Here is a 25,689-nt window from a genome sequence, read left to right as displayed (position 1 = left end):
TCCAAATAAAACAAAAATCAACAAAGAACCATGTTCTACATATCTGAACAGGAAAATCTGAAAAATGATGCTAACAAATTTTTTTTGATGATTGCTCGTTGGTAATGAACCAATCATCAATTGTGAGATTTCAGCCAATTCCCAACACTAACAGACACACAAACACTGAACAGACGCTCTACACATACACACAGACATACACACTACAGACAATCATGAACATGCATGGCCACACACTATACACATGCACTCCGAGCCGACCAATCCTTGTAGCCATTAATGCCGAGCACCTGGCAGGGACTAACAAGTACCATATTTTAACGTCTTTTGGTATGCCGCGGTCGGGGATCGAACCCGCGACCTTCCGCTCTCTGGGCGGACGCTCTAACCACTACACCACAGAGGCGGTCATGGTCATTGGTAGTAATACACACATCAATGTTGCTGTGGGAAGGTTCGCTCTTACTGCTTCTGGTTTCACATTCCAATATTAGTGCTACAACTATAGTTTTAAAGATTGGAGCGCTGACATTCATCTGATAACATCAAGTGTTGCGCCTGCTGAGACAATCTGGTTTGCTTTGCCAGGGCCTGAATATTTGAAGGTTGTGGATATGCAGTTAAGGAAAGTTGAAGTTCAGCATGAATTTCTTGAAATATTTGTTGTTTTCATTTCAGGATATCATAGATGTAAATGCCTACCTCCTACCACTGACCAGCAAAATAAAACAAAGCAAAACATGCAAGCACACGCACGCACGCACGCACGCACGCACGCACGCACGCACACACACACAATCTCATCTCTCTCTAACCGCCTCCGTGGTGTAGTGGTTAGAGCGTCCGCCCGGAGAGCGGAAGGTCTCGGGTTCGATCCCCGACCGCGTCATACCAAAAGACGTTAAAATCTGGTACTTGGTGGTCCCTGCCTGGCGCTCGGCATTAATGGGTAACAAGGACTGGTTGGCTCGGAGTCAGTATAACGTGTCTGAGTGGGGTATTCATGCTTCACTGCGGCATGGTATCTCAGTGGGCTAGCACTATAAAACCAGCTTCAGTCTGGGCTAGTACAAGCAGCCGCACATACACATACACACGCATGCACGTCGTCATATGAGTGAAATATTCTCAAGCACGACGATAACTCCAATTTCACCTCACCTCACCTCACCTCATCTCTCTACTCCCCTTCCCCACGAACATACTGTGTCACATTACCAAATTGTTTTAGAAGAATAATGTGGAAAATGTACCAACCCGAGGAACAAGCAGTGATCAGCACTTGCAGAGTAAGCGCTGACCCACAGAAGCCACCATAAAGATATGAATACAAAACTAGGAAAAGACTACCACTTCCCATGCCACAGTGATGTGGGTAGGAGAGTCAAGAGTTAAATCGTTGCAGGGACAGCCTTGATGGTTCCAAAGCATCTGCCCAGTATTAAATAGAATAAAGTGTCATAGAGCAAACCATTTCAATGAGTTTCTTTGAAACTTCATATTTTCAAATGACCTAAATGTTTTAGTATATGTCCAAAGTGCACCAAAATTCTATCTGCCTTGTCTGTTTAATGCAGTCAGCACACATTCGGTGTATACCCTCGTAACATCATTCTGTCAACGTCAGTTCTACATGATCTGACTTTTGCCTTCTGTCCGTCAACCATCCAGGGTCCCGATCCACAAAGCGTTCGTAGCGCTACGACATTCGTAAGCCTATGGTAAACTATTGAGTTACGACATGTCGTAAAGTTACGAACAATTGTGGATCGGGACCCTGAACAACCAACCAGATCTTGGGATCGAAACGAACGCTCTTTGTCAAAAGCATAGATACAGTACAACCAGAAACTATTGAGAATTTAAAGATTGTAAAAAAAATTTTCACTCATTACTCACGTATTAAATGTGAATATTAGCAGAACATAACTCCAGATTCAAAGGCAGGTGAACAGTTAGTATTTTGTCAAGTCACCATGGGCAGCAATGCAGGCTTCAATGCGGTGGGGCATACTACTGATCAAAGAAGTTAGAAAGTCGTGGTCCATGCTGTCCCAATATCTGACCACCTCTTCTTTCATTTCAGCAATTTTGTCAGATTTTTCTTATTGACACTTTCTTTCATAAGTCCCCAAACATTTTCTATTGGATTTAGGACAGGGCTATAGCTTGGCCAATCTAATAATGTCCCATTTTGGGTCCGAAACCAGGCGAGTGAATGCTTTGAGCGATGTTTTGGGTCGTTGTCCTGCTGGAAAATCCAAAATGTCCATAGAACACGTGAGCAGATGGAAGTAAATGTCCCTCGAGAATATCTGTGTACCGCTCACTGTTCATATTCCCTTCAAATACACGAGGGGCGTTGCCCCTAACACAGATATGCCACCCCAAACATTAAATTTCGGACTGTACTTTGGGCGCTGATACAAAAGTTTTTCAGTGTGTTTGGTCCAGAATTTCAGTGTATTAGGAAACAGCCACACAGAACTTTCATCTGAGAAAATCACATTGTCCCAGTTAAATTTTCTATGCTGTAAGCACCAGTTCAACCTTCGCTCCTTTTGTTCAGGTTTCATGATCGGTGATGGAATTCCTCGACTTTTCTGCCAACCCATTGCATGAAGCTCAGTTCTAATTGTCTCCTTACAGACAGCCACAGTTCCTCTATCAATCATATCCAGCCTCAAGTTTTCTAAATTCTTTCGTTTGTTTTTAGAAACAAGAATACCAAGCCGCCTCCTGTCACCGACAGTCAATTTTCTGGGCCTACCTGCGCCTCCCTGGTGCTCAATGCCATATCCACTTGCAATATTTTTCAAAACACGATAAACAGTGGACAAAGGGATGCCTGTTCTACTTGAAATCACTTTAGCTCATCTGATGTCCTTGTTATAATACTCTAAAATCGACTTCCTCTTCTCTAAATCATCCATACTGAGGATCACTGAAAATGTCGTCTGCTAGCAAGTAAACAAAGGGGGATAACTCTTCACAAACTAATGAGAAAGGATTAACGGAGTTGTCTCTCTTGAATGAAACCAAGCACTTGATAGCTGGTCAAGGTTGTTTATACTAGAAATCCCATTAAACATATTCCTAAAATTCTCAATAATTTCTGGTCATACTATATGTTACATCATGTCATTTTTGTGGCCAAGCAATTTATTTTTTCACATGTTTCCAACGAAAAAGTAGGCACCGTCCACTACGAACTACTGTTTCCAGAATGAAGTCAATATTTTCAGTGACTGGGTGAACCCTTTGTAGCAAGCTGGTTACCGTCTCCCTTTGCGCGCGCCAACTTGCGAGACGGGGCCCAGCTTACCCTTTGTGCTTACTGGGTGATCATTAAAAGTTTAAAAGGTGTTCGAGCAACTAGGCCCATTTACGCCATGTCCACCACGGAGGTTTGCTAAGGTTCTAAAAATTTCATATAGTAGCAAAGCTGCCACACGCTTTAATGTATGCATGAATGACATTTTTAACTTCATGGCGAGCGATATTCCCTGAACATAATACTCCAGCCAATGAGAGGTCAATATATAGATAACTGTAAGAGATTCCACCATTGCTTTACGTTGTTTAACATATTTAACAATGCAGTAGATAAGTACATCTGGGGCCGTAGTTTCTCCTCTCTCTTTTTATGATGCATTATAAATACGATTTTGTATTACTTTTGACACATGTTCGAGTGCAAAATAACAGACAATCTTGTTTCCCTTTCAATCAAGCACACTTGGATAACGTGAGTCGAGTTGACTCTAGTTTTAATCGAATAAAACAAATTACGTCAGAGAGGATCATCATCTGTTTATGACGTCATGGCCATTCGTACATTGTGACGTCATGTTACCTTAGCTTCACAAGTAACAGCCGACCTTGATTCTTCATCCACACACGGGTATGTAGCTGTTTGCGTTTCAAGCTACCGTATTCTTATTCTCCAACAAATGAAAGATGCATTTGAATTGAACGAACCCGGTCCATTATCGAGGGCTGTCCGTCAAGTTGAATAAGAATTGTGTAAATGTCAAATATAAAAAAATCCTGAAAACATGATTTATCGATATCGTTGACCAGGGCCCCGTTCCTCGAAGCGCTACGATCGCTTTGTGAAACGGGACCCAGGATTATTATTTCGATATAGATATATATACTACTTGCTTGAATAGACACATTTATACACTAAACTACAGTCATGGGACATAAGTATTCGTCAGTCGGCAAAATTCTCATAGACTCGTGCAAAATATGAACAAGATCAAACCAAAAATAAATTCAAGACATTTTTTCTAGCTGCACCAAATTAACATGTAAGTCTATGGAAATTATGCACAGTGACGGATACTTATGTTCACTGACTGTATGTGAGAAGCACTATATATTACACTTCCAATGTTTAATGCCAGCTTTTTTTGTATAATATTGTTTCAACGGTGAACCGACATGACACTTAAATCTAGGGGTCACGCGTACTTGATATTAATTAAAAGTTTCAAGATGTTTATATGGCAATGTCACCCAAAATACATGACCAAAAATATATGTAACATGTATGAAGTCACGTTACATCTAACAGGAACTGTACAATGTACAGATTAGGAAAAGTAGGCTAATTGTTTTCTTCATATTTAAAGGTACATTTAGTGGGGCTGAATATTTAAAAAATAAATCATTTCATTTATATTTTACAACTTCATACTTAGGACAGTTAAATATGACATGAATCACATCTTCAAAAACATTACTTGCTATTAAAACAGCTTCAGCGTCACGAGATAAATGCATCTTCCCCGTCAACAGTTTGTGTTTTATGTGAGTTTAACCCCGGTGCGATATTTATGTAAAGCTTTTATCCCTATTACCTGTATGGCACACTAAAAGCACTCAGAGATTTGTTAGGGGCATTGAAGCATTGTTGGGAAACGATAACATGCATCAAGCCAGTGAGCAAGCTTGACCACAAGATCCCGTTAGTCTCCTCTTACGACAATCATTCGTTGCTGAAGACGACTTCTAATCCGAAGGTTTCGGGTGTAGTCAAGAGCCTCGTGGTCCAGGTAGCATGTATTTGGACCATTATATTTCCGAGTTGACGTGATACGTACTATATTGTTAGACATTCATGGTGGAACGGAAACAAATATTTGTTTCAGGTGTATGTTTGTTTGAACATATTTGATTCTGTGTTGAAGTGGATTGGGCACAAGTTATGTAACTTATTAGCGTCCGCTCCCATCAGAAATATGAACAATAATGAACAATAATGATTGTACGTAATGGATGGACATAATAATATTGAGACATATTATTGATTAATTGAAGCGCTTACTTCGTACAATGTATTTATGTACATGTCTAAAGATATTTTCATTGATAGTATTTGGCAGAGCAGGGTTGCCGTAAAGAATGGTATCAATGTCGAACTGAACTTTTGATAGTTCAAAGTCTTTCTTCAGATCAAAACGGCAACTGACAAATTTTGGACATTTTAAGAAGAAATGGTTAGCATTTTCCACCGGAGCACCACAATTGCAAGCTCTACTCTCTGATAGATTAACACGAAACAGATCTGCTTGTAATGAACTACACGAATATATTTGTCTTTCTTTCACCAAATAGAAATTATTTTGGAACCTTGTCCTTATTTCCAGATAACTTTGATTTAAACGATGATAATGAATTTGTACATTTTGTTGTAGAGGAGAGAGCATTCCATAGACTTGCAGAATCATAAATAAATGACTTTTGGAGAATTGAGGTGCGAAATTTAGGAACAGCCAAATCCGATTTGTTACACAAGTTGTATCCGGAAATGGATTCAGTAAAAGGTGGAAGTAAATCTATCAGGTAATCAGGAGCTTGCATGTTAACAATTTTGTAGAATGTACAGAGTTTCCTTTGTGTTCGTCTAACTTTCAATGGTAACCAACCAGTTTCACTGTATAAACTATATCTTGAAGCGAATTTAGGCAATCCGGTTACAATTCTTGCTGCTTCAAGTTGTAACATTTCAAGTTTATCACAAATATAGCTAGGGCTATTTTCCCAGACCCCAGATGCATATTCTAAAATAGGCCTAATATACATTTCGTACATACTAGAAAGGATATATCTAGGTAATACGTACTTTAGCGTCCGTAATGAGGAAACAATTTTTGCGGCCTTTTCTATTACAGCAGATACATGATGAGACCACTTTGTATTATCTGAAAAGATGACACCGAGGTGTTATTTTATTGTATGTTATCAGCCAGTCTGGAAACAGTAGTCCGTTATAATGGGCATGGCCTTTTCCTTTTCAGTTGATGGAATCATCAACAAAAATCACATTACACCGTTGTAATGTGTGTTCATGCTATTACCCATTGGTTTGCGCAAGCTATGATTCGTAATTTAATAAACGCCATGTCGCCGCTGATTGCGGCACAAATCAATACTCACTCTACTAGTTTTACTCCGCAGGCCGCAAGATATTTAAAGATGCCGCGGGGGATAGCGGAGCGCCCCGACTCAGCAGAGGACCTCGGGGAGGAGGGGAGAGAGCGACAGGAACTGGCCCGGCTGCAACGACAACTACGGCTACTGGAAGGGGACAGGCGCGCCTACACAGAGGAGACATGCAACGTCCTCATGAAACAGAAGTAAGTGGCTTGAGGAAAGGGCACCGAGATGGAGGGTGGTCTGGGGGAAGTGAGGAAAGAGTACCGGAGTACTGGTCAGTGAGGAAAAAGTGTACAAGAGTATGGAGTGGTCGAGAGGCAATACCGGACAAAAGGGTGGTTGAGGGGATAAGGGTAGAGTGTTCCAAGGTGAAGGTCGTTAAGAAGGAAATATGTAAAGATTTCCAGAGAGGTTGTGGCCGGTTGGCAATGAGGCAGTTCAGCGTTGAGGAACACAATTGTTGCGCCGTACCGTTAGTAGCTGAGGTTTCTGGGCGTCATGGCAGCCAGTCTGAGTAAACTTGGGCTCAGTATGATTCGTTGCACTGCTATACTGAGTCTAACAAAACGTAGTAGAAGGTCGCGTCAGTTAACCCTTGAGCGACCCATGACGGTCCAACCAAACACGAGACGGCCGAACGGATTTAACCAATCAGACAACGACTACTTGTTAGGGTTCGGCGGGACTTGCAAAACGGTTATGGGATTTTCTCTTCGCTAACACTGAGGGATGCTTCACAGTATAATACATTATGACAATGTATTATACTGTGAAGCATTTCGAGTCGGGGGTCTTCTCAAAAACAATATTTTCTTCACAGTATAATACATTGTCATAATCTTTAATCTTTAATCCTCGCAAAGACACGAGGGTCTGTGCTTCTACTAGGTTTTCTTAGACTCAGTATAGCAGTGTAACGAATTATACTGAGCCTAAGTTTACTTAGAAGTCTGTCATGGCAGCCAAACCAAGAAGAGATTGACAGTGGACTTCTGATTGTCTCAAAAACACGTGCGCCTTTTAATGTGCATTCACGATGCACTGAACGTCATACTGATGATTTGTGAAGGTCTTGATGGCCTAAAAAGACTATGTTCATGATCTTGAGGTATCGTACATATCCGTTCGATCTTTTGTGCGATTTTGAGCTCATTTCATCGGGAGGTAATTAGAGGACTGTCCTAAAATCATGTGATTTTGTTTTTGTTGAGTTTTCGTTTTTTTCTTCTTTTTCTGTTTATGGTTTTTGTTTTAAATTTAAATTAAATTTTATTTATTTCATATATTTTATATATATTTATTTTATTCCATTTTCTATTTTATTTTACATTTTTTTCTTCTATTTTGGAAGGGGGACAGGGGCAAACTAGATATGGCTGATGAAACTTTGAAGAGAATCGTTGAAAATGTAATCATTATGTTTCACCTCATCGAAGCACTATTGATATGTAACGCCTGTTGTGGGTCACGTGACAAGAATGTAAGCCTGTGCGCAGGTCGGTGATCCGGGCCCTGCAGCAAGAGAACGGCGAGATGACAACAGTCCTGCGTCTGTCTCAGAGCGACAGGAACGAGATGAAGGATGAGGACAACACATCTCGCCTGCAGGAACTAACTGAGGCTGTGGATACCTTCAGCTCTCAGTGTGACACGGAGCACAGCAAGATCGCCCAGCTACACTCAGAGGTGTTTGTTTGTTTGTTTGTTTGTTTGTTTGTATTTTAGCTATATGGCGGCGGCCTGTATATAACCTTGTCTGCACAGACAATCCAGTGATTGACGTAATGAGCATCGATGTACGGAATCAGGAGACGATCAGTAACGACACTGAAAATGTAAGCTGGTTGTCAGCGGGATTTGTCTTAGTGGTCCAAGCGACAGAGTTAACGGAACTTGGCTCTGTGTGTCTCTGTGTGTCTGTGTGTGGGGGGGTGGGGTGGTGGGTTTGTTTCTTGGCTTAGCTGACCTAGCGACAGAGTATTTGTAACTTGGATGTGGGCGTGTCTTGTTTTAGCTGAACTAGCGACAGAATAGATGTAATTTAGGTGTGGGCGTGTCTCGACTAAGTGGCGCTGGCGACAAAGTGTATGTAACTAGGGCTATGGGAGGGACATACCTTAGATGAGGTGGGCACAACAGAAGTAACTTGAGAGTCGGACACTTTGTTCCCAGCTGGTCAGAGTTCAGACAGACATCTGCCACCAAAGGAGTCTCAATGGCAGCAAATCGGGACCCATCATGTACAAGATGATGCTGAAGAAGACAAAGGTCATAGAGAACAGACACGACAAGGTCAGTTGTGGCCAGGGTGTGGTGCCCGTTTCGCGAAGCGATCTTAGAGCTAAGGTTGTCAGTCGTAACTCTTAAACTTTGATATAGAAGAATAACAGCCTAAGAGCGCTTTTGGAGCAGGGCCTTGCTCCAGACAGGACTCTTAGCGCTAAGTTGTCGTAACTCTTAAACTTTAATATAGAAGAATAACAGCCTAAGAACGCTTTTGGAGCAGGGCCTTGCTCCAGACAGGACTCTTAGCGCTAAGTTGTCGTAACTCTTAAACTTTAATATAGAAGAAAAACAGCCTAAGAGCGCTTTGTGGAGCACGGCCTGGGTCACATTTCACAAAGCCATCGTAGCGCTCACATTTCACAAAGCCATCGTAGCGTGATCGTGATCGTACCTCCCATACTTTAACATAGACTTACGACAGCCGTAGCGCTAAGGTGATCGTACCACCCATACTTTAACATAGACTTACGACAGCCGTAGCGCTACGGTCGCTTTGTGGAGCACGACCTGGCTCCACAAGTAGATAAATGTTAGTTGTTTGGGCGCTAAGGCAGGTTGTAACCCACATACTTTAACGTAGACCCGCAGCAGTACTAGGCGGCAGCACTAAGGGTTCTTTGTAAAACGAGACCCCAGGTCACAGAGATAAATAAACTAGTGTCAGATTTGTCTTACAACTCATCAGGTGCATTTTGAAACAACTCCTTGTAAGGTAACTGATAACTGACAGACACTCGTCTACGAATCCCCACCGCCCAGGGCCCCGTTTCACAAAGATCTCGTAGCGCTACGACTATCGTAAGTCAAAGTTACAGAATAGGAAGTACGAATACTACGAGAAAGGTTACGAGATCTTAGACTTACGAGGTCTTTGTGAAACGGGGCCCTGGTATGTGTATGATAAAAGCATAGTAATAAAAAAACGATTATAAAGAAGATTCTTTTTGTCATTAACAACTGTTTTACTGAAACCAAATAATAGTTTGAAGAGTTCATGAGCTAATACAAACATGACACATATTTAATAAATGCACCTTAAGTTTCTACGATTTCACTGAAGGGACAAGTTCTTACATCAGGTGTAGGCGTTATGCCGTACAGTCCAGTTTCAATGTGCAGTGGGATGGATCCGCATCGATACATAGATATCTATCCATATCTATATAGGGGCGGTGGGGTAGCCTAGTGGTTAATGCGTTCGTTCGTGAAGCCGAAGACCCGGGTTCGATTCCCCACATGGGTACGATGTGTGAAGCCCATTTCCGGTGAGCCCCCACCGTGATATTGCTGGAATATTGCTAAAAGCGGCGTAAAACCAAACTCAGTCAGTCAGTATATAGGGGCGGTGGGGTAGCCTAGTGGTTAAAGCGTTCCTTCGTGAAGCCGAAGACCCGGGTTCGATTCCCCACATGGGTACGATGTGTGAAGCCCATTTCCGGTGAGCCCCCACCGTGATATTGCTGAATATTGCTAAAAGCTGCGTAAAACTAAATTCATTCAGTCACGATATCTATATAGAATATCATTTAAAAAATAACACAGTTGTCATGAGTGAAGCCATCCGGCTTACTGCCGTCTGACCATGTCTGGCGTGGCCTTCCACCCAAAATATTTTTGAACAGACATATCTGTGACTTGTCAAGGCGATGTTTATATTGCAAACTAGATAACATACACTTATTAATACTCAGACACCACAGATCTTCGACACGTTGGTGAATTCGACTGAAGTGCAAGTACCAATGATTTACAATCAATATAGGGGCATATTAAGTGCACGTATTATTTATAAGGTTCGATTCCATAAGTTCTTTCACGTATTATTTATAAGGTTCGATTCCATAAGTTCTTTCACATATCTGAAAGAACTTATGGAAACGAACCTTATAAATAATACGTGATGCCGTCAACAATAATAACTTTCTACTTATTTATTTATTAACACATAAACCCCACATTTTCTTATCATTTCATGATATTGGTGGAATTAAAATGCACAAGTAATTGAAGCAACAAACTGAAATCAATGACATAGTCCTGTCACTCATGCGACACAAGCCGCGCCCATTCCATTTTCAGCCAATCAGGTAACAATAGGGCATTAGTGGGCGCGGCTTAGTTGTTGTTTTGAGCTCATGGAAACAAACGACAGGGAAGAAAGGGATTTGAGCAGCAGTTTCGATTTAAATTAAGGTTTTTGACCGCTGCTGAAATGACTGTTTTCGTTTGCTTAGGTTTCCTGTCTTTTGCACGGATCTCTTCTTGATATAACCAAAATTAATTCAAAGAGTCACTAAACCCATCACACACATCTTACTCTAGGCTATGGTCAAGTTCAACAACCAGCTGGCGGTGAATACCCGTCTCCGCGAGGAGATCGACCACCTCCGACAGGAGAAGTCCGTGTTTGACACCCTATTCCGGAAGCTCAACACTGACCTGGAAGACATGCGCAAAGACATGTCACTCATCATCGAAGAAGCGTCTCAGGCGTATGAGGAAAGGTATGCATAGTAAATATAGTAGAATGTGTGGTACGTATGGAATCCCAGAAGGGACAATGTCGCATTGTTGACCTTTCAAAAACAATCAAAAAGTGTCAAAATGTACCAAAGCGCGACAATGAGTCAACGCGATAATGTACATTCTGGAATTCCAAAGGTACGCGTTAAAGGAATTCATCGGGCGATTCCCAAAGGCTGGGAGATCTGTAGTAACACGTGACGTCACGGTGGGTGTGTCAGTCTGCACAGGACAGCAGGTGGCCTATTCAGGAAAACGTCTCAGCGCCAAGTTTTGCGCGTGAAGGTGTTGAAAACGACAATCCTCAACACATAAAAGGGTATTTGGACTGACTTTGCAGTGTCTTTGCACTGAGTATCTTAATGTACTCACCCAAGAACCCAGTCACTCAAGTACTCTCATTCATTCATTCACTCACTCGCACAAGCATTCACTCACTCACTCACTCAAGCACTCATTCAAACACGCCCTCACTCAAGTTCGCCATCAGACTCACTCACTCACGCACACAAGCACGCCCTTGTGAAAATATTGTTAATGCAAACAAGTGTTCAAAGATTGGTCGTGTTCGATTATGATAAAACATGTTGATTGCTTGGTCGTTTAGTCACTGCGACCAATCTTCGATTATTTCAATTAATCGGACCACCACTAGTTCTCACTCACTCACGCACACAAGCACGCCCTCACTCACTCACTCACTGTGGCAGGGACGAGGCGTACAACAAGATGCTGGCGCTGAAGGAGAGGAGCGAGAAGGACACGGCGCAGCACGAGATGGAGATGCGGGAGCTCCAACGCATCATCGAGCACGACAACAAGCTGAAGGAGTTCATGATGATCAAGTCCAACGACCGCGGCGAGTACAAGGAGGAGGAGGACGCCAAGAAGAAGAAGGGCAGTAAGTGGAGCAGGGCAGACAGTAGCGGGTAGACAGCTGATGATCACATTGTAGACCGATGATATGAACATGACGATTAGACGGCTGTGGAGTATGTACCGGTAGACAACTGATGACCACAACATAGTGAGTTAACGGCTGCAGAGTATATGCCTGTACACCACTGCAGACCACATAGTAGACATGTGCTTACTATAGAGTAGACAAATGTTGGCCATAAGTGAGTCATCATTAGTGAAATTTGCATAGACCTACATGAAAATTAACTCCTTGCAAGAATAATTTTCATCAAATTGAGTAGAAGTCATTTTATTCTGATATTTTGCAAACATCTTGGAAATCATCTTCAGCCACGTGTACATAATTTTCTTTCATCTTTCCGTTCATTGGTTATCGAATGACACCTGATTAAGCACCGTATATAAGTACAATTTGTGTAATCTATCCCATAGACAGCCATGTTAAACCCGATTGGTCTGTCTAAAATTAGAAGATAAAGCTACTCTGTTTTCAATTTTGTGGTCCGTTATCGTTGATTTAAGACCGCTAAATGTAATTTAAAAACCGAACGCGTGTTTTAAATTACATTTAGCGGTATTAAATCAACGATAAAGGACCGCAAAATTGAAAACAGAGTAGCTTTATCTTCATTCTAACACGACTGATAAGCGTTTTAAAACCGAACTGTTTGGCGCCCAAGAACACAAGGCGTGAGTGGGGGCCTTTTCCTGGAAATCGCTTGGAATCGTCCTGTTCAGGGACAGGTTGTGTAATGAGCAAAATAAAACATTTTCAACAACATCAATGCTTTATTTCAGGAACAAGTATGATTGGTATTTGTAACAAGTAGCATACATAAATAAAAAATACAGTTTATATTGTGAGCAAAGTACAATTATTTGATTTTCTCAAGCGAATTATTGATCTCCCCTACTGTATGACAATCGACTCGCCCAATGCAAGCTGTGAACTCGCTAAGTTTAGTCGCCGCTAACTCTATTCACGGAAATAATTGTTGATAACCACCCTACTATTCCCAATTTGAAAAAGACCCTGACATGCCACGTTTTATGTGGGATACATGGACGAGTGGAAGTGGAAGTGGAAGGACTGGGCATTACGGCCGGGACGGAAGCGGTCAGGTTAGGGATGTGTGGGCCGACGTGTGTTGTCGACGTCATGCCCGCTAGATCTGGACCCGGCTTGAATATACTGCCGCTTTTGCGCTGCTGACGGATTTTCCAGCTTCGTAGTTTCTTCACTGGGATTAAAGGGTCAAGGAATTCTTCTGCAAACCATTCGCTTTAACTTCAAAACACCAAAGATGCAGCCGAGGTAGAAATTGCCAATGTCCGACATTTCTGTTTACAAACAATAGGGTCAACGAGTTCGTTGTATTCATACGCAGTGAATCAGTCACTTTCATTAGCGGTCTTAAACTGCCATTTAAGTACGGTTTTGATGAACACTCAGCCAATCAGAATCGAGTATCACACAATGTCGTGCTAGAATGTACAGGATATCGACTTTGAAATGAGGAAATGTTCCTGCATAAAGTATACAAAGATATATCTGCAATGGAATTACGAAAGCTCAATAAGGGGAATTCTGACTCGCATTCATGCTCAATATTCAATTAAAGAACCACTAAACTTTGTTTTTGTTACTCTTTAACCATTACATATGAAAGATTTGTGGTTAGTCTTATGCGGAACACCAAATGTATTCTTTAAAAACTTGTGGTTAATTAATACCGAGCGATTAAAAGTGGCCAAAAAGTCGCCTGCTTCCCTCTCGCCCGCCAACGAAACCACAGACAGGTTACGTAACTCTGTCGCCAGAGCACTGCAGTGACGTCATATGAGGAACGATTTTCAGTTAGTTGTATAGAAAATGTGTAGCACGCTCATCATTTTGATGATTTCTCGACATCAACGACGACATGCCGAATCGTTGCTTTGTCGTCAATTGCTCCTAGGGGTCGGGCGATGGTGTCCCCATGCACAGATTTCCACAGGACCCCACAGTTCGTGCTAAATGGGTTATGTTTGTGAGTGCGAAGCGAGCGTTGTGGAAGCCTGAAACGATATCTTACTTGTGTTCAGATCGCTTCACGGAAGTTAAAGAATCAAAACTACTTACTAGTTGTAGTAAAATATGCATACGATTGATGACCATAAAGATTTTCTATGACTTTAACTTGTAACATAACGATTTCTTCCTCGGAAGTGAGGTTGTGGTCGAAGTAACAATAATATTGTAAGTAGTATTATATTGATTACACCACCTCGCTGCCACGAGAGAAATTGTTATGATATACGCTATGTCATGCAAAATCCTATTGGCCATCAATAAAATATACATATTTTATTACCAGTAGAAAGTAGTTTTGATTTTTCAACTCGGTGAAAACAAACATAAATACCATTTATCCCTCAGACTGGCGGATGTTCCCGACAGGCGCCGCCATTTTAAAAATAAAAAATCTGTTAGAATTAATGAGATTATAGTTTGTTTTCACTGCTAAGAAAATCAAGACTACTTTCATAGTTAAATATGTATTGGAATCATAAACAAACGGATTTTGCATGACACAACTTATAACATAACGATTTCTTTCCGAGGAAGCGAGGTTGGGGTCGAAGTCACAATACTGCGCGATAAATTTCTTGACTCACCAGTATGTAGATACTAGTCAATGTGCGTCTTTATATTTGGTCTTATAATCCTAATTAGTTTTATTATCATAATTTGTATGCATTTTGAAACTAAATAAAAAGCAGACGATCTGCTGATACTTATAGTGAATTTATAACAGAACTGTAATATCTAGACATTTTATAGTTTGCCACATGAATCATAATTACAATACATCCTAGTGCATGTTGTCTGTCTCATTACACTTCACGGCGAAAACAATGATTCTGTTGAATGCTACGACAAAACGAATAAAAACAAAAATGCAAATATTAAAATTAAAACAGTTAAAATTATAGGAACAATATCAGGCCATTACCTTGTTCGAGGAATGTATCCATCAATATCCACAAAACTGTTCCAAAATGATGTGTCTTTAAACAGCTTTAATATACGAAAAGTGATAAATCTTTTTCAGGTATTGGTGTATAGTCTCATTGGTCACCCAAGATAGCACACCTGGCAACTAATTGTAAAATGTCCGGGCCTTTTAAAAAAACAGTAATTTAGTTAGCCAATAATGGGCAATCAATCAATGTATTGCCGGTTAATCCTTTTGAAAGAAGGACGTTGTTTTACGCAGACACCGACACGACAGAGTGTATTCAGTATAAATTAGTAAATCTACATACATAAACACTACCTTTGACAATTCTAGCTGTAAGATAAAAGTAATTAATCAATCAGCGTGTTATCGGTTAATCCTTTGATCGATGTTTATAATGTTGAATATTTACTCCAGACACAAGAAATGCCAAATGGGAACCTTTGTCGGTAATCTAAGTGTGTTACCACTAATTATACCTGTTATAAATTCATTAACTGACCATCAGTGAATGATGATGAAATAACATGTGTAGGTTTATACCACCTAACACGGGTTACAACGAGGGAGTATTAATTGCTGTATTGTACGTGAAAACTTATGGGCCGGACACTGTTTTGAGAATACAAACACACGTAGACCGTCTAGGCTACATAGTAGACTGATGCTTACAGCATAGCGAGTAGAAGGCTGATGATTAATACCGACGGACTGTAAATAAACAAATTGGAACAGGCAATCTAGTGACTGATATCATGAGCATCGAATTTAGTAACGGAGATACGACTGCATCAACCACGTCAGCGGGCCAGACCGCCCGTTCCCTGCAAACAATACAGCGTGTAGACTAATACGAATAAAACAGTAGGGTTACCTGACTTGTTCAGAGCCCCTGTGTTTTCCTAACGCATGGAAAAAACCTGTCCAGTCTGTAATTGTGAGGCTGTTTCTTTGGCAACGTTACATTTTTGGTTGATTTTGTTTATTTTCTAAAAACAAGTTGCAAAATCTAAATTAAGACTACTCCAGTCTAGGTAAACCCCACCCATTCTGACACGGAGTTGTGGATGTCTGACAAAGTGAGTTTAGTTTTATGCGGCAATATCGGGGACACCAAATATGGGCTTTACACATTGTACCCATGTGGGAAATCGAACCCGGTTTTTCGACGTGACGAGCGAAAGTTTTAACCACTGGGCTACCCCACCGCTCCAGTTATAGATGAGATGCTTGGCTGATGCCTTTCCGTTGCTTGCAGTGAAGGGAGAGCGAGACGTAGACATCGAGAATAACCAGATCTTGACGTACGAGGAGGCATTCGCCGAGATACGGGAAGCCACGGGGGAGGATGACATCTTCAAGATCATGACCGAGTTCCTGCGGCGGGAGGACGAGAACTTCGCCCTGTTCAACTACGTCAATGAGCTGAACGATGAGGTGGATAAGCTTCAGGAAGAGATTGGGTTGATGAAGTCGGAAATCGTCCGTTTTGAGGAGGAGGATGTTCAGATGGAAGCTGAGAGGAAGGTTTGGCTGAAGGAGCTGGAGGTGAGGGGTCGGGAGCGAGACGCGCGTGTTAAAGGCGGAGGATGGGGGTGGGTGGGTGGAGGTCTGGCTGAAGGAGCTGGAGGTGAGGGGTCGGGGAGCGGGACGCGCGGGTTAAAGGCGGATGAGGGGGAGGGGGCTGGGGATCTCTATCTGAAGGAGCTGGAGGTAAGGGTGTGACGGAGCGAGACGCGATGAAGGGGAAGATGGGACTGAGGAGAGAGGTCTGGCTGACCGTTGTCTTTGTAAACCATTACTGTTGGCTGTCTTCAGCTATGACTTCACTCCGACTTTTCGTCCCAAAATTCAAATGATGTCAACAATACACTTGTTTACGAGTCATATTTGCTAAAGTACACATTTTTTAACTCGATTATTTCTTGTGGGTAATTAATAGAGTAACCTACTTGCCCTCTTAATTGACACTAAAGCAAGGATACAGGTCTATATGATACATAAAGAAAATTACATAACTTAACGTCCTCAAATATAAGGGAGGCATTGCAGATAAAGCTTTCCATGAAAATCGTGTTTTACCAAAGTTTACCAAATATAATCGGGAAGCGTGCCCAAGGGACGTAACTCTACATAGAGAAGGGAGCCTCAGTTAGCTTGACCACCCATGCCCCTATTTTCCCATGGTATTCATATGAATAACTTAGTACTGATCCGAACACCTACAGGACAAGAGCACCCAGTCGGGGAAGGAGGCAGATGTAGCGGACAAGAAGATCATGGAGATGTCACAGGTTCTGGACGAGCTGACGGATGGAGTTACCTCCCTGTTCCGCTGCCTGGGCTGCAACAGGACCCCCATCAACGAGATGCTGGGCAGCGAGGCGGGCGTCACGGAGAAGAACATTCTTCTATACATGGGCATCATCGAGCAGCGGACGATGGAGCTTCTGCACCTGCAACACTTCATAGACATGAGGGTCAGTTGTTGGAGAATGGGAGGAGTGAGTGAGGTTTGGTTTACACAGCTTTCAGCAATATTCTTGCAATATTGCGGCAACCAGAAATGTGCTCCAGGGAAATGGGAATGAAACCCGGACCTCCGCTGTAACACTCAAACTCTTTAACCACTTGGGTGCTCCACTACAACTGAGATTGAAGGGAGGAGAAGGGCGGAAAGGAGGGAGAGGTGTGGAATGGAAGTGGTACGGAAGTAGGACACTAGGATTTGTGTGGGGATGTATTTATGTAGGTGACATGTTTGGTCTGTATTTGAAAGCGTTCACACATTGTGTCCGATTCTCTTCAACATGGTTTAATGTTGCAGAATTTAACTCCCGAGAAGGAAAAGGAGAAAGGAAAAGAGGGAAAGACAAAGGAGCCAGATATGAAGAAGTTCCGCCGACCTCCCGCCACATTCACTGTTACTATAGCCCCTCCGGGTCTTGGGTAGGTAGTTCCACCACCAACACTGTCAATATAGCCCCTCCAGGTCTTGGGTAGGTAGTTCCACCACCAACACCGTCACTATAGCCCCTCCAGGTCTTTGGTAGGTAGTTCCACCACCAACACCGTCACCAGGTACCGCCACCAATAGCCCCTCCAGGTCTTGGGTAGGTAGCTCCCTCTACCAACACCGTCACTATAGCCCTCCTCCAGGTCTTGGGTAGGTAGTTCCACCACCAACACCGTCACTATATTCAAGGTCTTGGGTAGGTAGTTCCTCCACCAACACCATCACTATAGCCCCTCCAGATCTTGGGTATGTAGTTCCACCAGCACTGTCACTATAGCCCCTTCAGGTCTTGGGTAGGTAGTTCAAACACCAACAGTCACTATAGCCCCTCCAGGTCTTGGGTAGGTAGTTCCAACACCAACACAGTCACTATAGCCCCTCCAGGTCTTGGGTAGGCAGTTCCACCACCAACACCGTCACTATAGCCCCCCAGGTCTTGGGTAGGTAGTTCCCACAACAACACCAGTCACTATCGCTCCTCCAGGTCTTGGGTAGATAGTTCCCGCAACCAACACCGTCACTATAGCTCCTCAAGGTCTTGGGTAGGTAGTTCCCGCAACCAACACCATCACTATAGCCCCTCCGGGTCTTGGGTAGGTAGTTCCCACCACCAACACTGTCACTATAGCCCCTCCAGGTCTTGGGTAGGTAGCTCCCGCACCCAACACTGTCACTATAGCCCCTCCGGGTCTTGGGTAGGTAGTTCCACCACCAACAGTCACTATAGCTCCTCCGGGTCTTGGGTAGCTAGTTCCACCACCAGCACCGTCACTATAGCTCCTCCGGGTCTTGGGTAGGTAGTTCCCGCAACCAAACTCCATCACTATAGCCCTCCAGGTCTTGGGTAGGTAGTTCCTCCACCAACACCGTCACTATAGCCCCTCCCTCCAGGTCTTGGGTAGGTTGCTCCCTCTACCAACACCGTCACTATAGCTCCTCTAGGTCTTGGGTAGGTAGTTCCACCACCAACACCGTCACTATAGCCCCTCCAGGTCTTGGGTAGGTAGTTCCCTCCACCAACACCATCACTATAGCCCCTCCAGGTCTTGGGTAGGTAGTTCCACCACCAACACCATCACTATAGCCCCTCCAGGTCTTGGGTAGGTAGTTCCACCACCAACACCATCACTATAGCCCCTCCAGGTCTTGGGTAGGTAGTTCCACAACCAACACCATCACTATAGCCCCTCCGGGTCTTGGGTAGGTAGTCCCACAACCAACACCGTCACTATAGCCCCTCCGGGTCTTGGGTAGGTAGTTCCCACCACCAACACCGTCACTATAGCCCCTCCAGGTCTTGGGTAGGTAGTTCCACAACCAACACCGTCACTATAGCCCCTCCGGGTCTTGGGTAGGTAGTTCCACAACCAACACCATCACTATAGCCCCTCCGGGTCTTGGGTAGGTAGTTCCACCACCAACACCGTCACTATAGCCCTCCAGGTCTTGGGTAGGTAGTTCCCACAACCAACACCATCACTATAGCCCTCCAGGTCTTGGGTATGTAGTTCCACCAACACCGTCACTATAGCCCCTCCAGGTCTTGGGTAGGTAGTTCCACTCCAACAACACCATCACTATAGCTCCTCCAGGTCTTGGATAGGTAGTTCCGCAACCAACACCGTCACTATAGCCCCTCTGGGTCTTGGGTAGGTAGTTCCACCACCAACACCGTCACTATAGCTCCTCTGGGTCTTGGGTAGGTAGTTCCACCACCAACACCGTCACTATAGCTCCTCCAGGTCTTGGGTAGGTAGTTCCACCACCAACACCGTCACTATAGCTCCTCCGGGTCTTGGGTAGGTAGTTCCACCACCAACACCGTCACTATAGCTCCTCCAGGTCTTGGGTAGGTAGTTCCCGCAACCAAACACGTCACTATAGCCCTCCAGGTCTTGGGTAGGTAGTTCCACCACCAACACCGTCACTATAGCCCCTCCAGGTCTTGGGTAGGTAGTTCCCACCACCAACACCGTCACTATAGCTCCTCCAGGTCTTGGGTAGGTAGTTCCACCACCAACACCGTCACTATAGCCCCTCCGGGTCTTGGGTAGGTAGTTCCCGCAACCAACACCGTCACTATAGCCCTCCGGGTCTTGGGTAGGTAGTTCCCACCACCAACACCGTCACTATAGCCCCTCCGGGTCTTGGGTAGGTAGTTCCCGCAACCAACACCGTCACTATAGCCCTCCAGGTCTTGGGTAGGTAGTTCCACCACCAACACCGTCACTATAGCCCTCCAGGTCTTGGGTAGGTAGTTCCACCACCAACACCGTCACTATAGCTCCTCCAGGTCTTGGGTAGGTAGTTCCACCACCAACACCGTCACTATAGCCCCTCCAGGTCTTGGGTAGGTAGTTCCCACCACCAACACCGTCACTATAGCCCCTCCGGGTCTTGGGTAGGTAGTTCCACCACCAACACCGTCACTATAGCCCCTCCAGGTCTTGGGTAGGTAGTTCCACCACCAACACCGTCACTATAGCCCCTCCGGGTCTTGGGTAGGTAGTTCCACCACCAACACCGTCACTATAGCCCTCCAGGTCTTGGGTAGGTAGTTCCCGCAGCCAACACCGTCACTATAGCCCCTCCAGGTCTTGGGTAGGTAGTTCCCGCAACCAACACCGTCACTATAGCCCCTCCAGGTCTTGGGTAGGTAGTTCCACAACCAACACCGTCACTATAGCTCCTCCAGGTCTTGGGTAGGTAGTTCCACAACCAACACCGTCACTATAGCCCTCCAGGTCTTGGGTAGGTAGTTCCCGCAACCAACACCGTCACTATAGCCCCTCCAGGTCTTGGGTAGGTAGTTCCACCACCAACACCGTCACTATAGCTCCTCCAGGTCTTGGGTAGGTAGTTCCACCACCAACACCGTCACTATAGCCCCTCCGGGTCTTGGGTAGGTAGTTCCCTCCACCAACACCGTCACTATAGCCCCTCCAGGTCTTGGGTAGGTAGTTCCACCACCAACACCGTCACTATAGCCCCTCCAGGTCTTGGGTAGGTAGTTCCCTCCACCAACACCGTCACTATAGCCCTCCAGGTCTTGGGTAGGTAGTTCCACCACCAACACCGTCACTATAGCTCCTCCAGGTCTTGGGTAGGTAGTTCCACCACCAACACCGTCACTATAGCCCTCCAGGTCTTGGGTAGGTAGTTCCACCACCAACACCGTCACTATAGCCCTCCAGGTCCTAGGCCACCAACATGTGTATAAGGTCTCTGGGTAGGTTGTTCTGGAACACCGTCACTATAACAGTCGGCGTAGTTCAAACCAACACTCACTATAGTCCCTCCGGGTCTTGGGTAGGTAGTTCCACCACCAACACCGTCACTATAGCTCCTCCAGGTCTTGGGTAGGTAGTTCCACCACCAACACCGTCACTATAGCTCCTCCAGGTCTTGGGTAGGTAGTTCCCGCAACCAACACCGTCACTATAGCCCCTCCGGGTCTTGGGTAGGTAGTTCCACAACCAACACCGTCACTATAGCCCCTCCAGGTCTTGGGTAGGTAGTTCCCGCAACCAACACCGTCACTATAGCCCTCCAGGTCTTGGGTAGGTAGTTCCACCAACCAACACCGTCACTATAGCCCCTCGGGTCTTGGGTAGGTAGTTCCCGCAACCAACACCGTCACTATAGCCCCTCCGGGTCTTGGGTAGGTAGTTCCCGCAACCAACACCGTCACTATAGCCCCTCCAGGTCTTGGGTAGGTAGTTCCACCACCAACACCGTCACTATAGCCCCTCCGGGTCTTGGGTAGGTAGTTCCACCACCAACACCGTCACTATAGCCCCTCCAGGTCTTGGGTAGGTAGTTCCACCACCAACACCGTCACTATAGCCCTCCAGGTCTTGGGTAGGTAGTTTAACCAACACTTCACTATAGCCCTTTGGGTCTTGGGTAGGTGAGTAGTTCACTCAAACACTGTCACAGGAAAATGCATTTCCAGAATAAACTGAAATCAATAGGTTAAACTCATACTTAGTAGACAATTTGAGTTTGGTGAATAGATTACTTAAGTTAAACATGCAGTTGAGTTAATAATTAGCTGTTTCAAATTGTCAAGCCCTCAGTCTTGAGGTATTTGACCAAAACTAGCCCCTCCGAGTCTCAGGTATTAGTTGAGAAATCGGGGCCTGGTCTTGGGTAGGTAGTTCCACCACCAACACCGTCACTATAGCCCCTCCAGGTCTTGGGTAGGTAGTTCCACCACCAACACCGTCAATATAGCCCCTCCAGGTCTTGGGTAGGTAGTTCCACCACCAACACCGTCACTATAGCCCCTCCGGGTCTTGGGTAGGTAGTCCCTCCACCAACAGTCACTATAGCCCCTCCGAGTCTTGGGTATGTAGTTCCACCACCAACACCGTCACTATAGCCCCTCCGAGTCTTGGGTATGTAGTTCACCACCAACAGTCACTATAGCCCCTCCGAGTCTTGGGTATGTAGTTCACCACCAACAGTCACTATAGCCCCTCCGAGTCTTGGGTATGTAGTTCACCACCAACAGTCACTATAGCTCCTCCGAGTCTTGGGTAGGTAGTTCACCACCACAGTCACTATAGCCCCTCCGAGTCTTGGGTATGTAGTTCACCACCAACAGTCACTATAGCCCCTCCGAGTCTTGGGTGTGTAGTTCCCGCAACCAACACCGTCACTATAGCTCCTCCAGGTCTACGGTAGGTAGTTCCGTCCACCGAAACCAAAGATGGGTAGGTACTTTCCGACGATCTTTGTACCGGTCGAAATCCTCGGTGATCTTGGTTGAACCTGTGTTTGGATTGGTCATTCTTTGAACTACTTGACCTGTGTTGTGCTGGGGGAAAACTAAGGGAAGAACTGCAGACTTGTTGATACCGCCCGAAACAACATTCTCTCACGCCTTGGGTACTAATCTTTATTTCCTTAATCAGAGAACTTAAAATATAAACTGAACGACAATATGTGGTTATGAATTATTTTACTATCTGATTTGGTTGGTTGTTGATTTTGTTGTGTTACACCCACTCAGCAACCATGTTTAACAGATACTCATTAATGTGTTTGCTGGTTGTTCAAAGCCTCTCTCAGCAATATTTCAGCTAGATTTCGGCAGTGTGTAAATAATCCAGTCTTGACCAGACAATCCAGTGATTGCCATCATGAGCATCGACACACGCAGTTGGGATCCGATGACACAGACGTCAAGGCGAATCTGACCACCTGATCTCGTTAGTCGCTTGTTAAAACAACCACAGTCGCCTCTAACATTACAAGCATGAGTTACTGAAGACCAATTCTAACCCAGATCTTCACGGGTCTTCTGCTTTTCATGCTGAAATATATTTGCAGGGAAGAAGAAGATTTGAATGAGCTTAATGAAGAAACTGAACTCCGTCCTATGAGCCATGAGGAACTCAAGCAAATGGTGATGAAACGCATCAACAGATCAACCGGAAATACGCAGTCATTCAATTCCACTCCGGTTAAGTCCCCTCGAGTACCAAAGGTCGAGGTCACTCAGCCAAAATAATCTGTCATTGCAAACTACAAGAATGTGCATGTGCAATAAAACTGATTGTTATATTTGTTATACCCTCCAGGTCTTGGGTAGGTAGTTCCACCACCAACACCGGTCACGAGTGAATTGGTGGTTATAGGCCCTCCAGGTCTTGGGTAGGTAGTTCCAGTATTTTGACCAACACTGTCACTATAGCCCCTCCAGGTCTTGGGTATGTAGTCCCTCCAGGTCTTGGGCAGGTAGTTCCACCACCAACACCGTCACTATAGCCCTCCAGGTCTTGGGTAGGTAGTTCCGCCACCAACACTGTCACTATAGTCTCTTGGGTAGGTAGTTCCACCACCAACACTGTCACTATAGTCCCTCCGGGTCTTGGGTAGGTAGTTCCCACCACCAACACCGTCACTATAGCCCTCCGAGTCTTGGGTATGTAGTTCCACCACCAACACCGTCACTATAGCCCCTCCGGTCTTGGGTATGTAGTTCACCACCAACACCGTCACTATAGCCCCTCCGAGTCTTGGGTCACTATGTGTAGTTCACCACCAGTCACCAAGCCCACCGAGTCAGTTCACCACCAACAGTATAGTCCCTCCGAGTCTTGGGTATGTAGTTCACCACCAACAGTCACTATAGCTCCTCCAGGTCTACGGTTGGTAGTTCCACAACCAACACCATCACTATAGCCCCTCCGAGTCTTGGGTATGTAGTTCCACAACCAACACCGTCACTATAGCCCCTCCAGGTCTACGGTTGGTAGTTCCACAACCAACACCGTCACTATAGCCCCTCCGAGTCTTGGGTAGGTAGTTCCCGCAACCAACACCGTCACTATAGCCCCTCCGGGTCTTGGGTGTGTAGTTCCCTCCACCAACACCGTCACTATAGCTCCTCCAGGTCTACGGTAGGTAGTTCCGTCCACCGAAACCAAAGATGGGTAGGTACTTTCCGACGATCTTTGTACCGGTCGAAATCCTCGGTGATCTTGGTTGAACCTGTGTTTGGATTGGTCATTCTTTGTACTACTTGACCTGTGTTGTGCTGGGGGAAAACTAAGGGAAGAACTGCAGACTTGTTGATACCGCCCCAAACAACATTCTCTCACGCCTTGGGTACTAATCTTTATTTCCTTACTCAGTGAACTTAAAACATAAACTGAACGACAATATGTGGTTATGAATTATTTTACTATCTGATTTGGTTGGTTGTTGATTTTGTTGTGTTACACCCACTCAGCAACCATGTTTAACAGATACTCATTAATGTGTTTGCTGGTTGTTCAAAGCCTCTCTCAGCAATATTTCAGCTAGATTTCGGCAGTGTGTAAATAATCCAGTCTTGACCAGACAATCCAGTGATTGCCATCATGAGCATCGACACACGCAGTTGGGATCCGATGACACAGACGTCAAGGCGAATCTGACCACCTGATCTCGTTAGTCGCTTGTTAAAACAACCACAGTCGCCTCTTACAACATTACAAGCATGAGTTACTGAAGACCAATTCTAACCCAGATCTTCACGGGTCTTCAGCAGATAAGCATGGCTACTTCCCATGTGTCACAGACATACTATGGCTCATTTTTGACTTTTATCTTTTAAAATAATAACTATTGGACTACATCACGTTTTGGTAATCTGGACATTTTCACGTGTTATAATTCCTGCGTAGCAACCGTCAATTGCGTAATTGTTTAACACAGCAATTTGACATTTATCACCTTAATTGATTATCCCCTTGGCCATATTTGTCATCATTTTAACAAGTCCAAAGTCCAGGCCAGTGCTAGTGTCTCTTTACCAGTCCATTGTTGTGTCTTAGTCTGTCCATTGTTGTGTCTTAGTCTGTCCATTGTTGTGTCTTAGTCTGTCCATTGTTGTCTCTTAGTCTGTCCATTGTTGTCTCTTTGTCTGTCCATTGTTGTGTCTTAGTCTGTCCATTGTTGTGTCTCAGTCTGTCCATTGTTGTGTCTTTGTCCGTCCATTGT

The 25,689-nt window shown here is 44.5% G+C and overlaps 1 protein-coding gene across 1 annotated transcript; it reads left to right on the top strand.

The window, feature by feature from the left end:
- The first annotated feature begins 3,840 nt into the window (after nt 1–3,840).
- On the top strand, nt 3,841–23,750 carry LOC124283061 (coiled-coil domain-containing protein 63-like). Its single transcript, XM_046719082.1, has 10 exons — nt 3,841–3,904; nt 6,469–6,647; nt 7,944–8,133; nt 8,620–8,739; nt 11,056–11,237; nt 11,967–12,157; nt 16,438–16,727; nt 17,408–17,659; nt 18,007–18,128; nt 23,533–23,750. The coding sequence occupies exons 2-10, from the start codon at nt 6,487–6,489 to the stop codon at nt 23,711–23,713; spliced, it is 1,689 nt and encodes a 562-aa protein (XP_046575038.1). The 5' UTR covers nt 3,841–3,904; nt 6,469–6,486; the 3' UTR covers nt 23,714–23,750.
- Nucleotides 23,751–25,689: the final 1,939 nt, after the last annotated feature.

The sequence above is a fragment of the Haliotis rubra genome, unplaced genomic scaffold (assembly GCF_003918875.1).
Source record: "Haliotis rubra isolate DU_JTF1 unplaced genomic scaffold, ASM391887v1 Scf309, whole genome shotgun sequence".
NCBI classification, from domain to species: domain Eukaryota; kingdom Metazoa; phylum Mollusca; class Gastropoda; order Lepetellida; family Haliotidae; genus Haliotis; species Haliotis rubra.
Note: the sequence above shows the minus strand (reverse complement) of the source record. Positions and strands in the feature narration are given on the sequence as shown.

Coding starts and splice junctions, on each gene's coding strand:
- LOC124283061 (XM_046719082.1), top strand. CDS start 6,487: ATGCCGCGGGGGATAGCGGAGCGCCCCGACTCAGCAGAGGACCTCGGG. Junction 6,648..7,943: donor AACGTCCTCATGAAACAGAA/GTAAGTGGCTTG, acceptor GCCTGTGCGCAG/GTCGGTGATCCGGGCCCTGC. Junction 12,158..16,437: donor CGCCAAGAAGAAGAAGGGCA/GTAAGTGGAGCA, acceptor CGTTGCTTGCAG/TGAAGGGAGAGCGAGACGTA.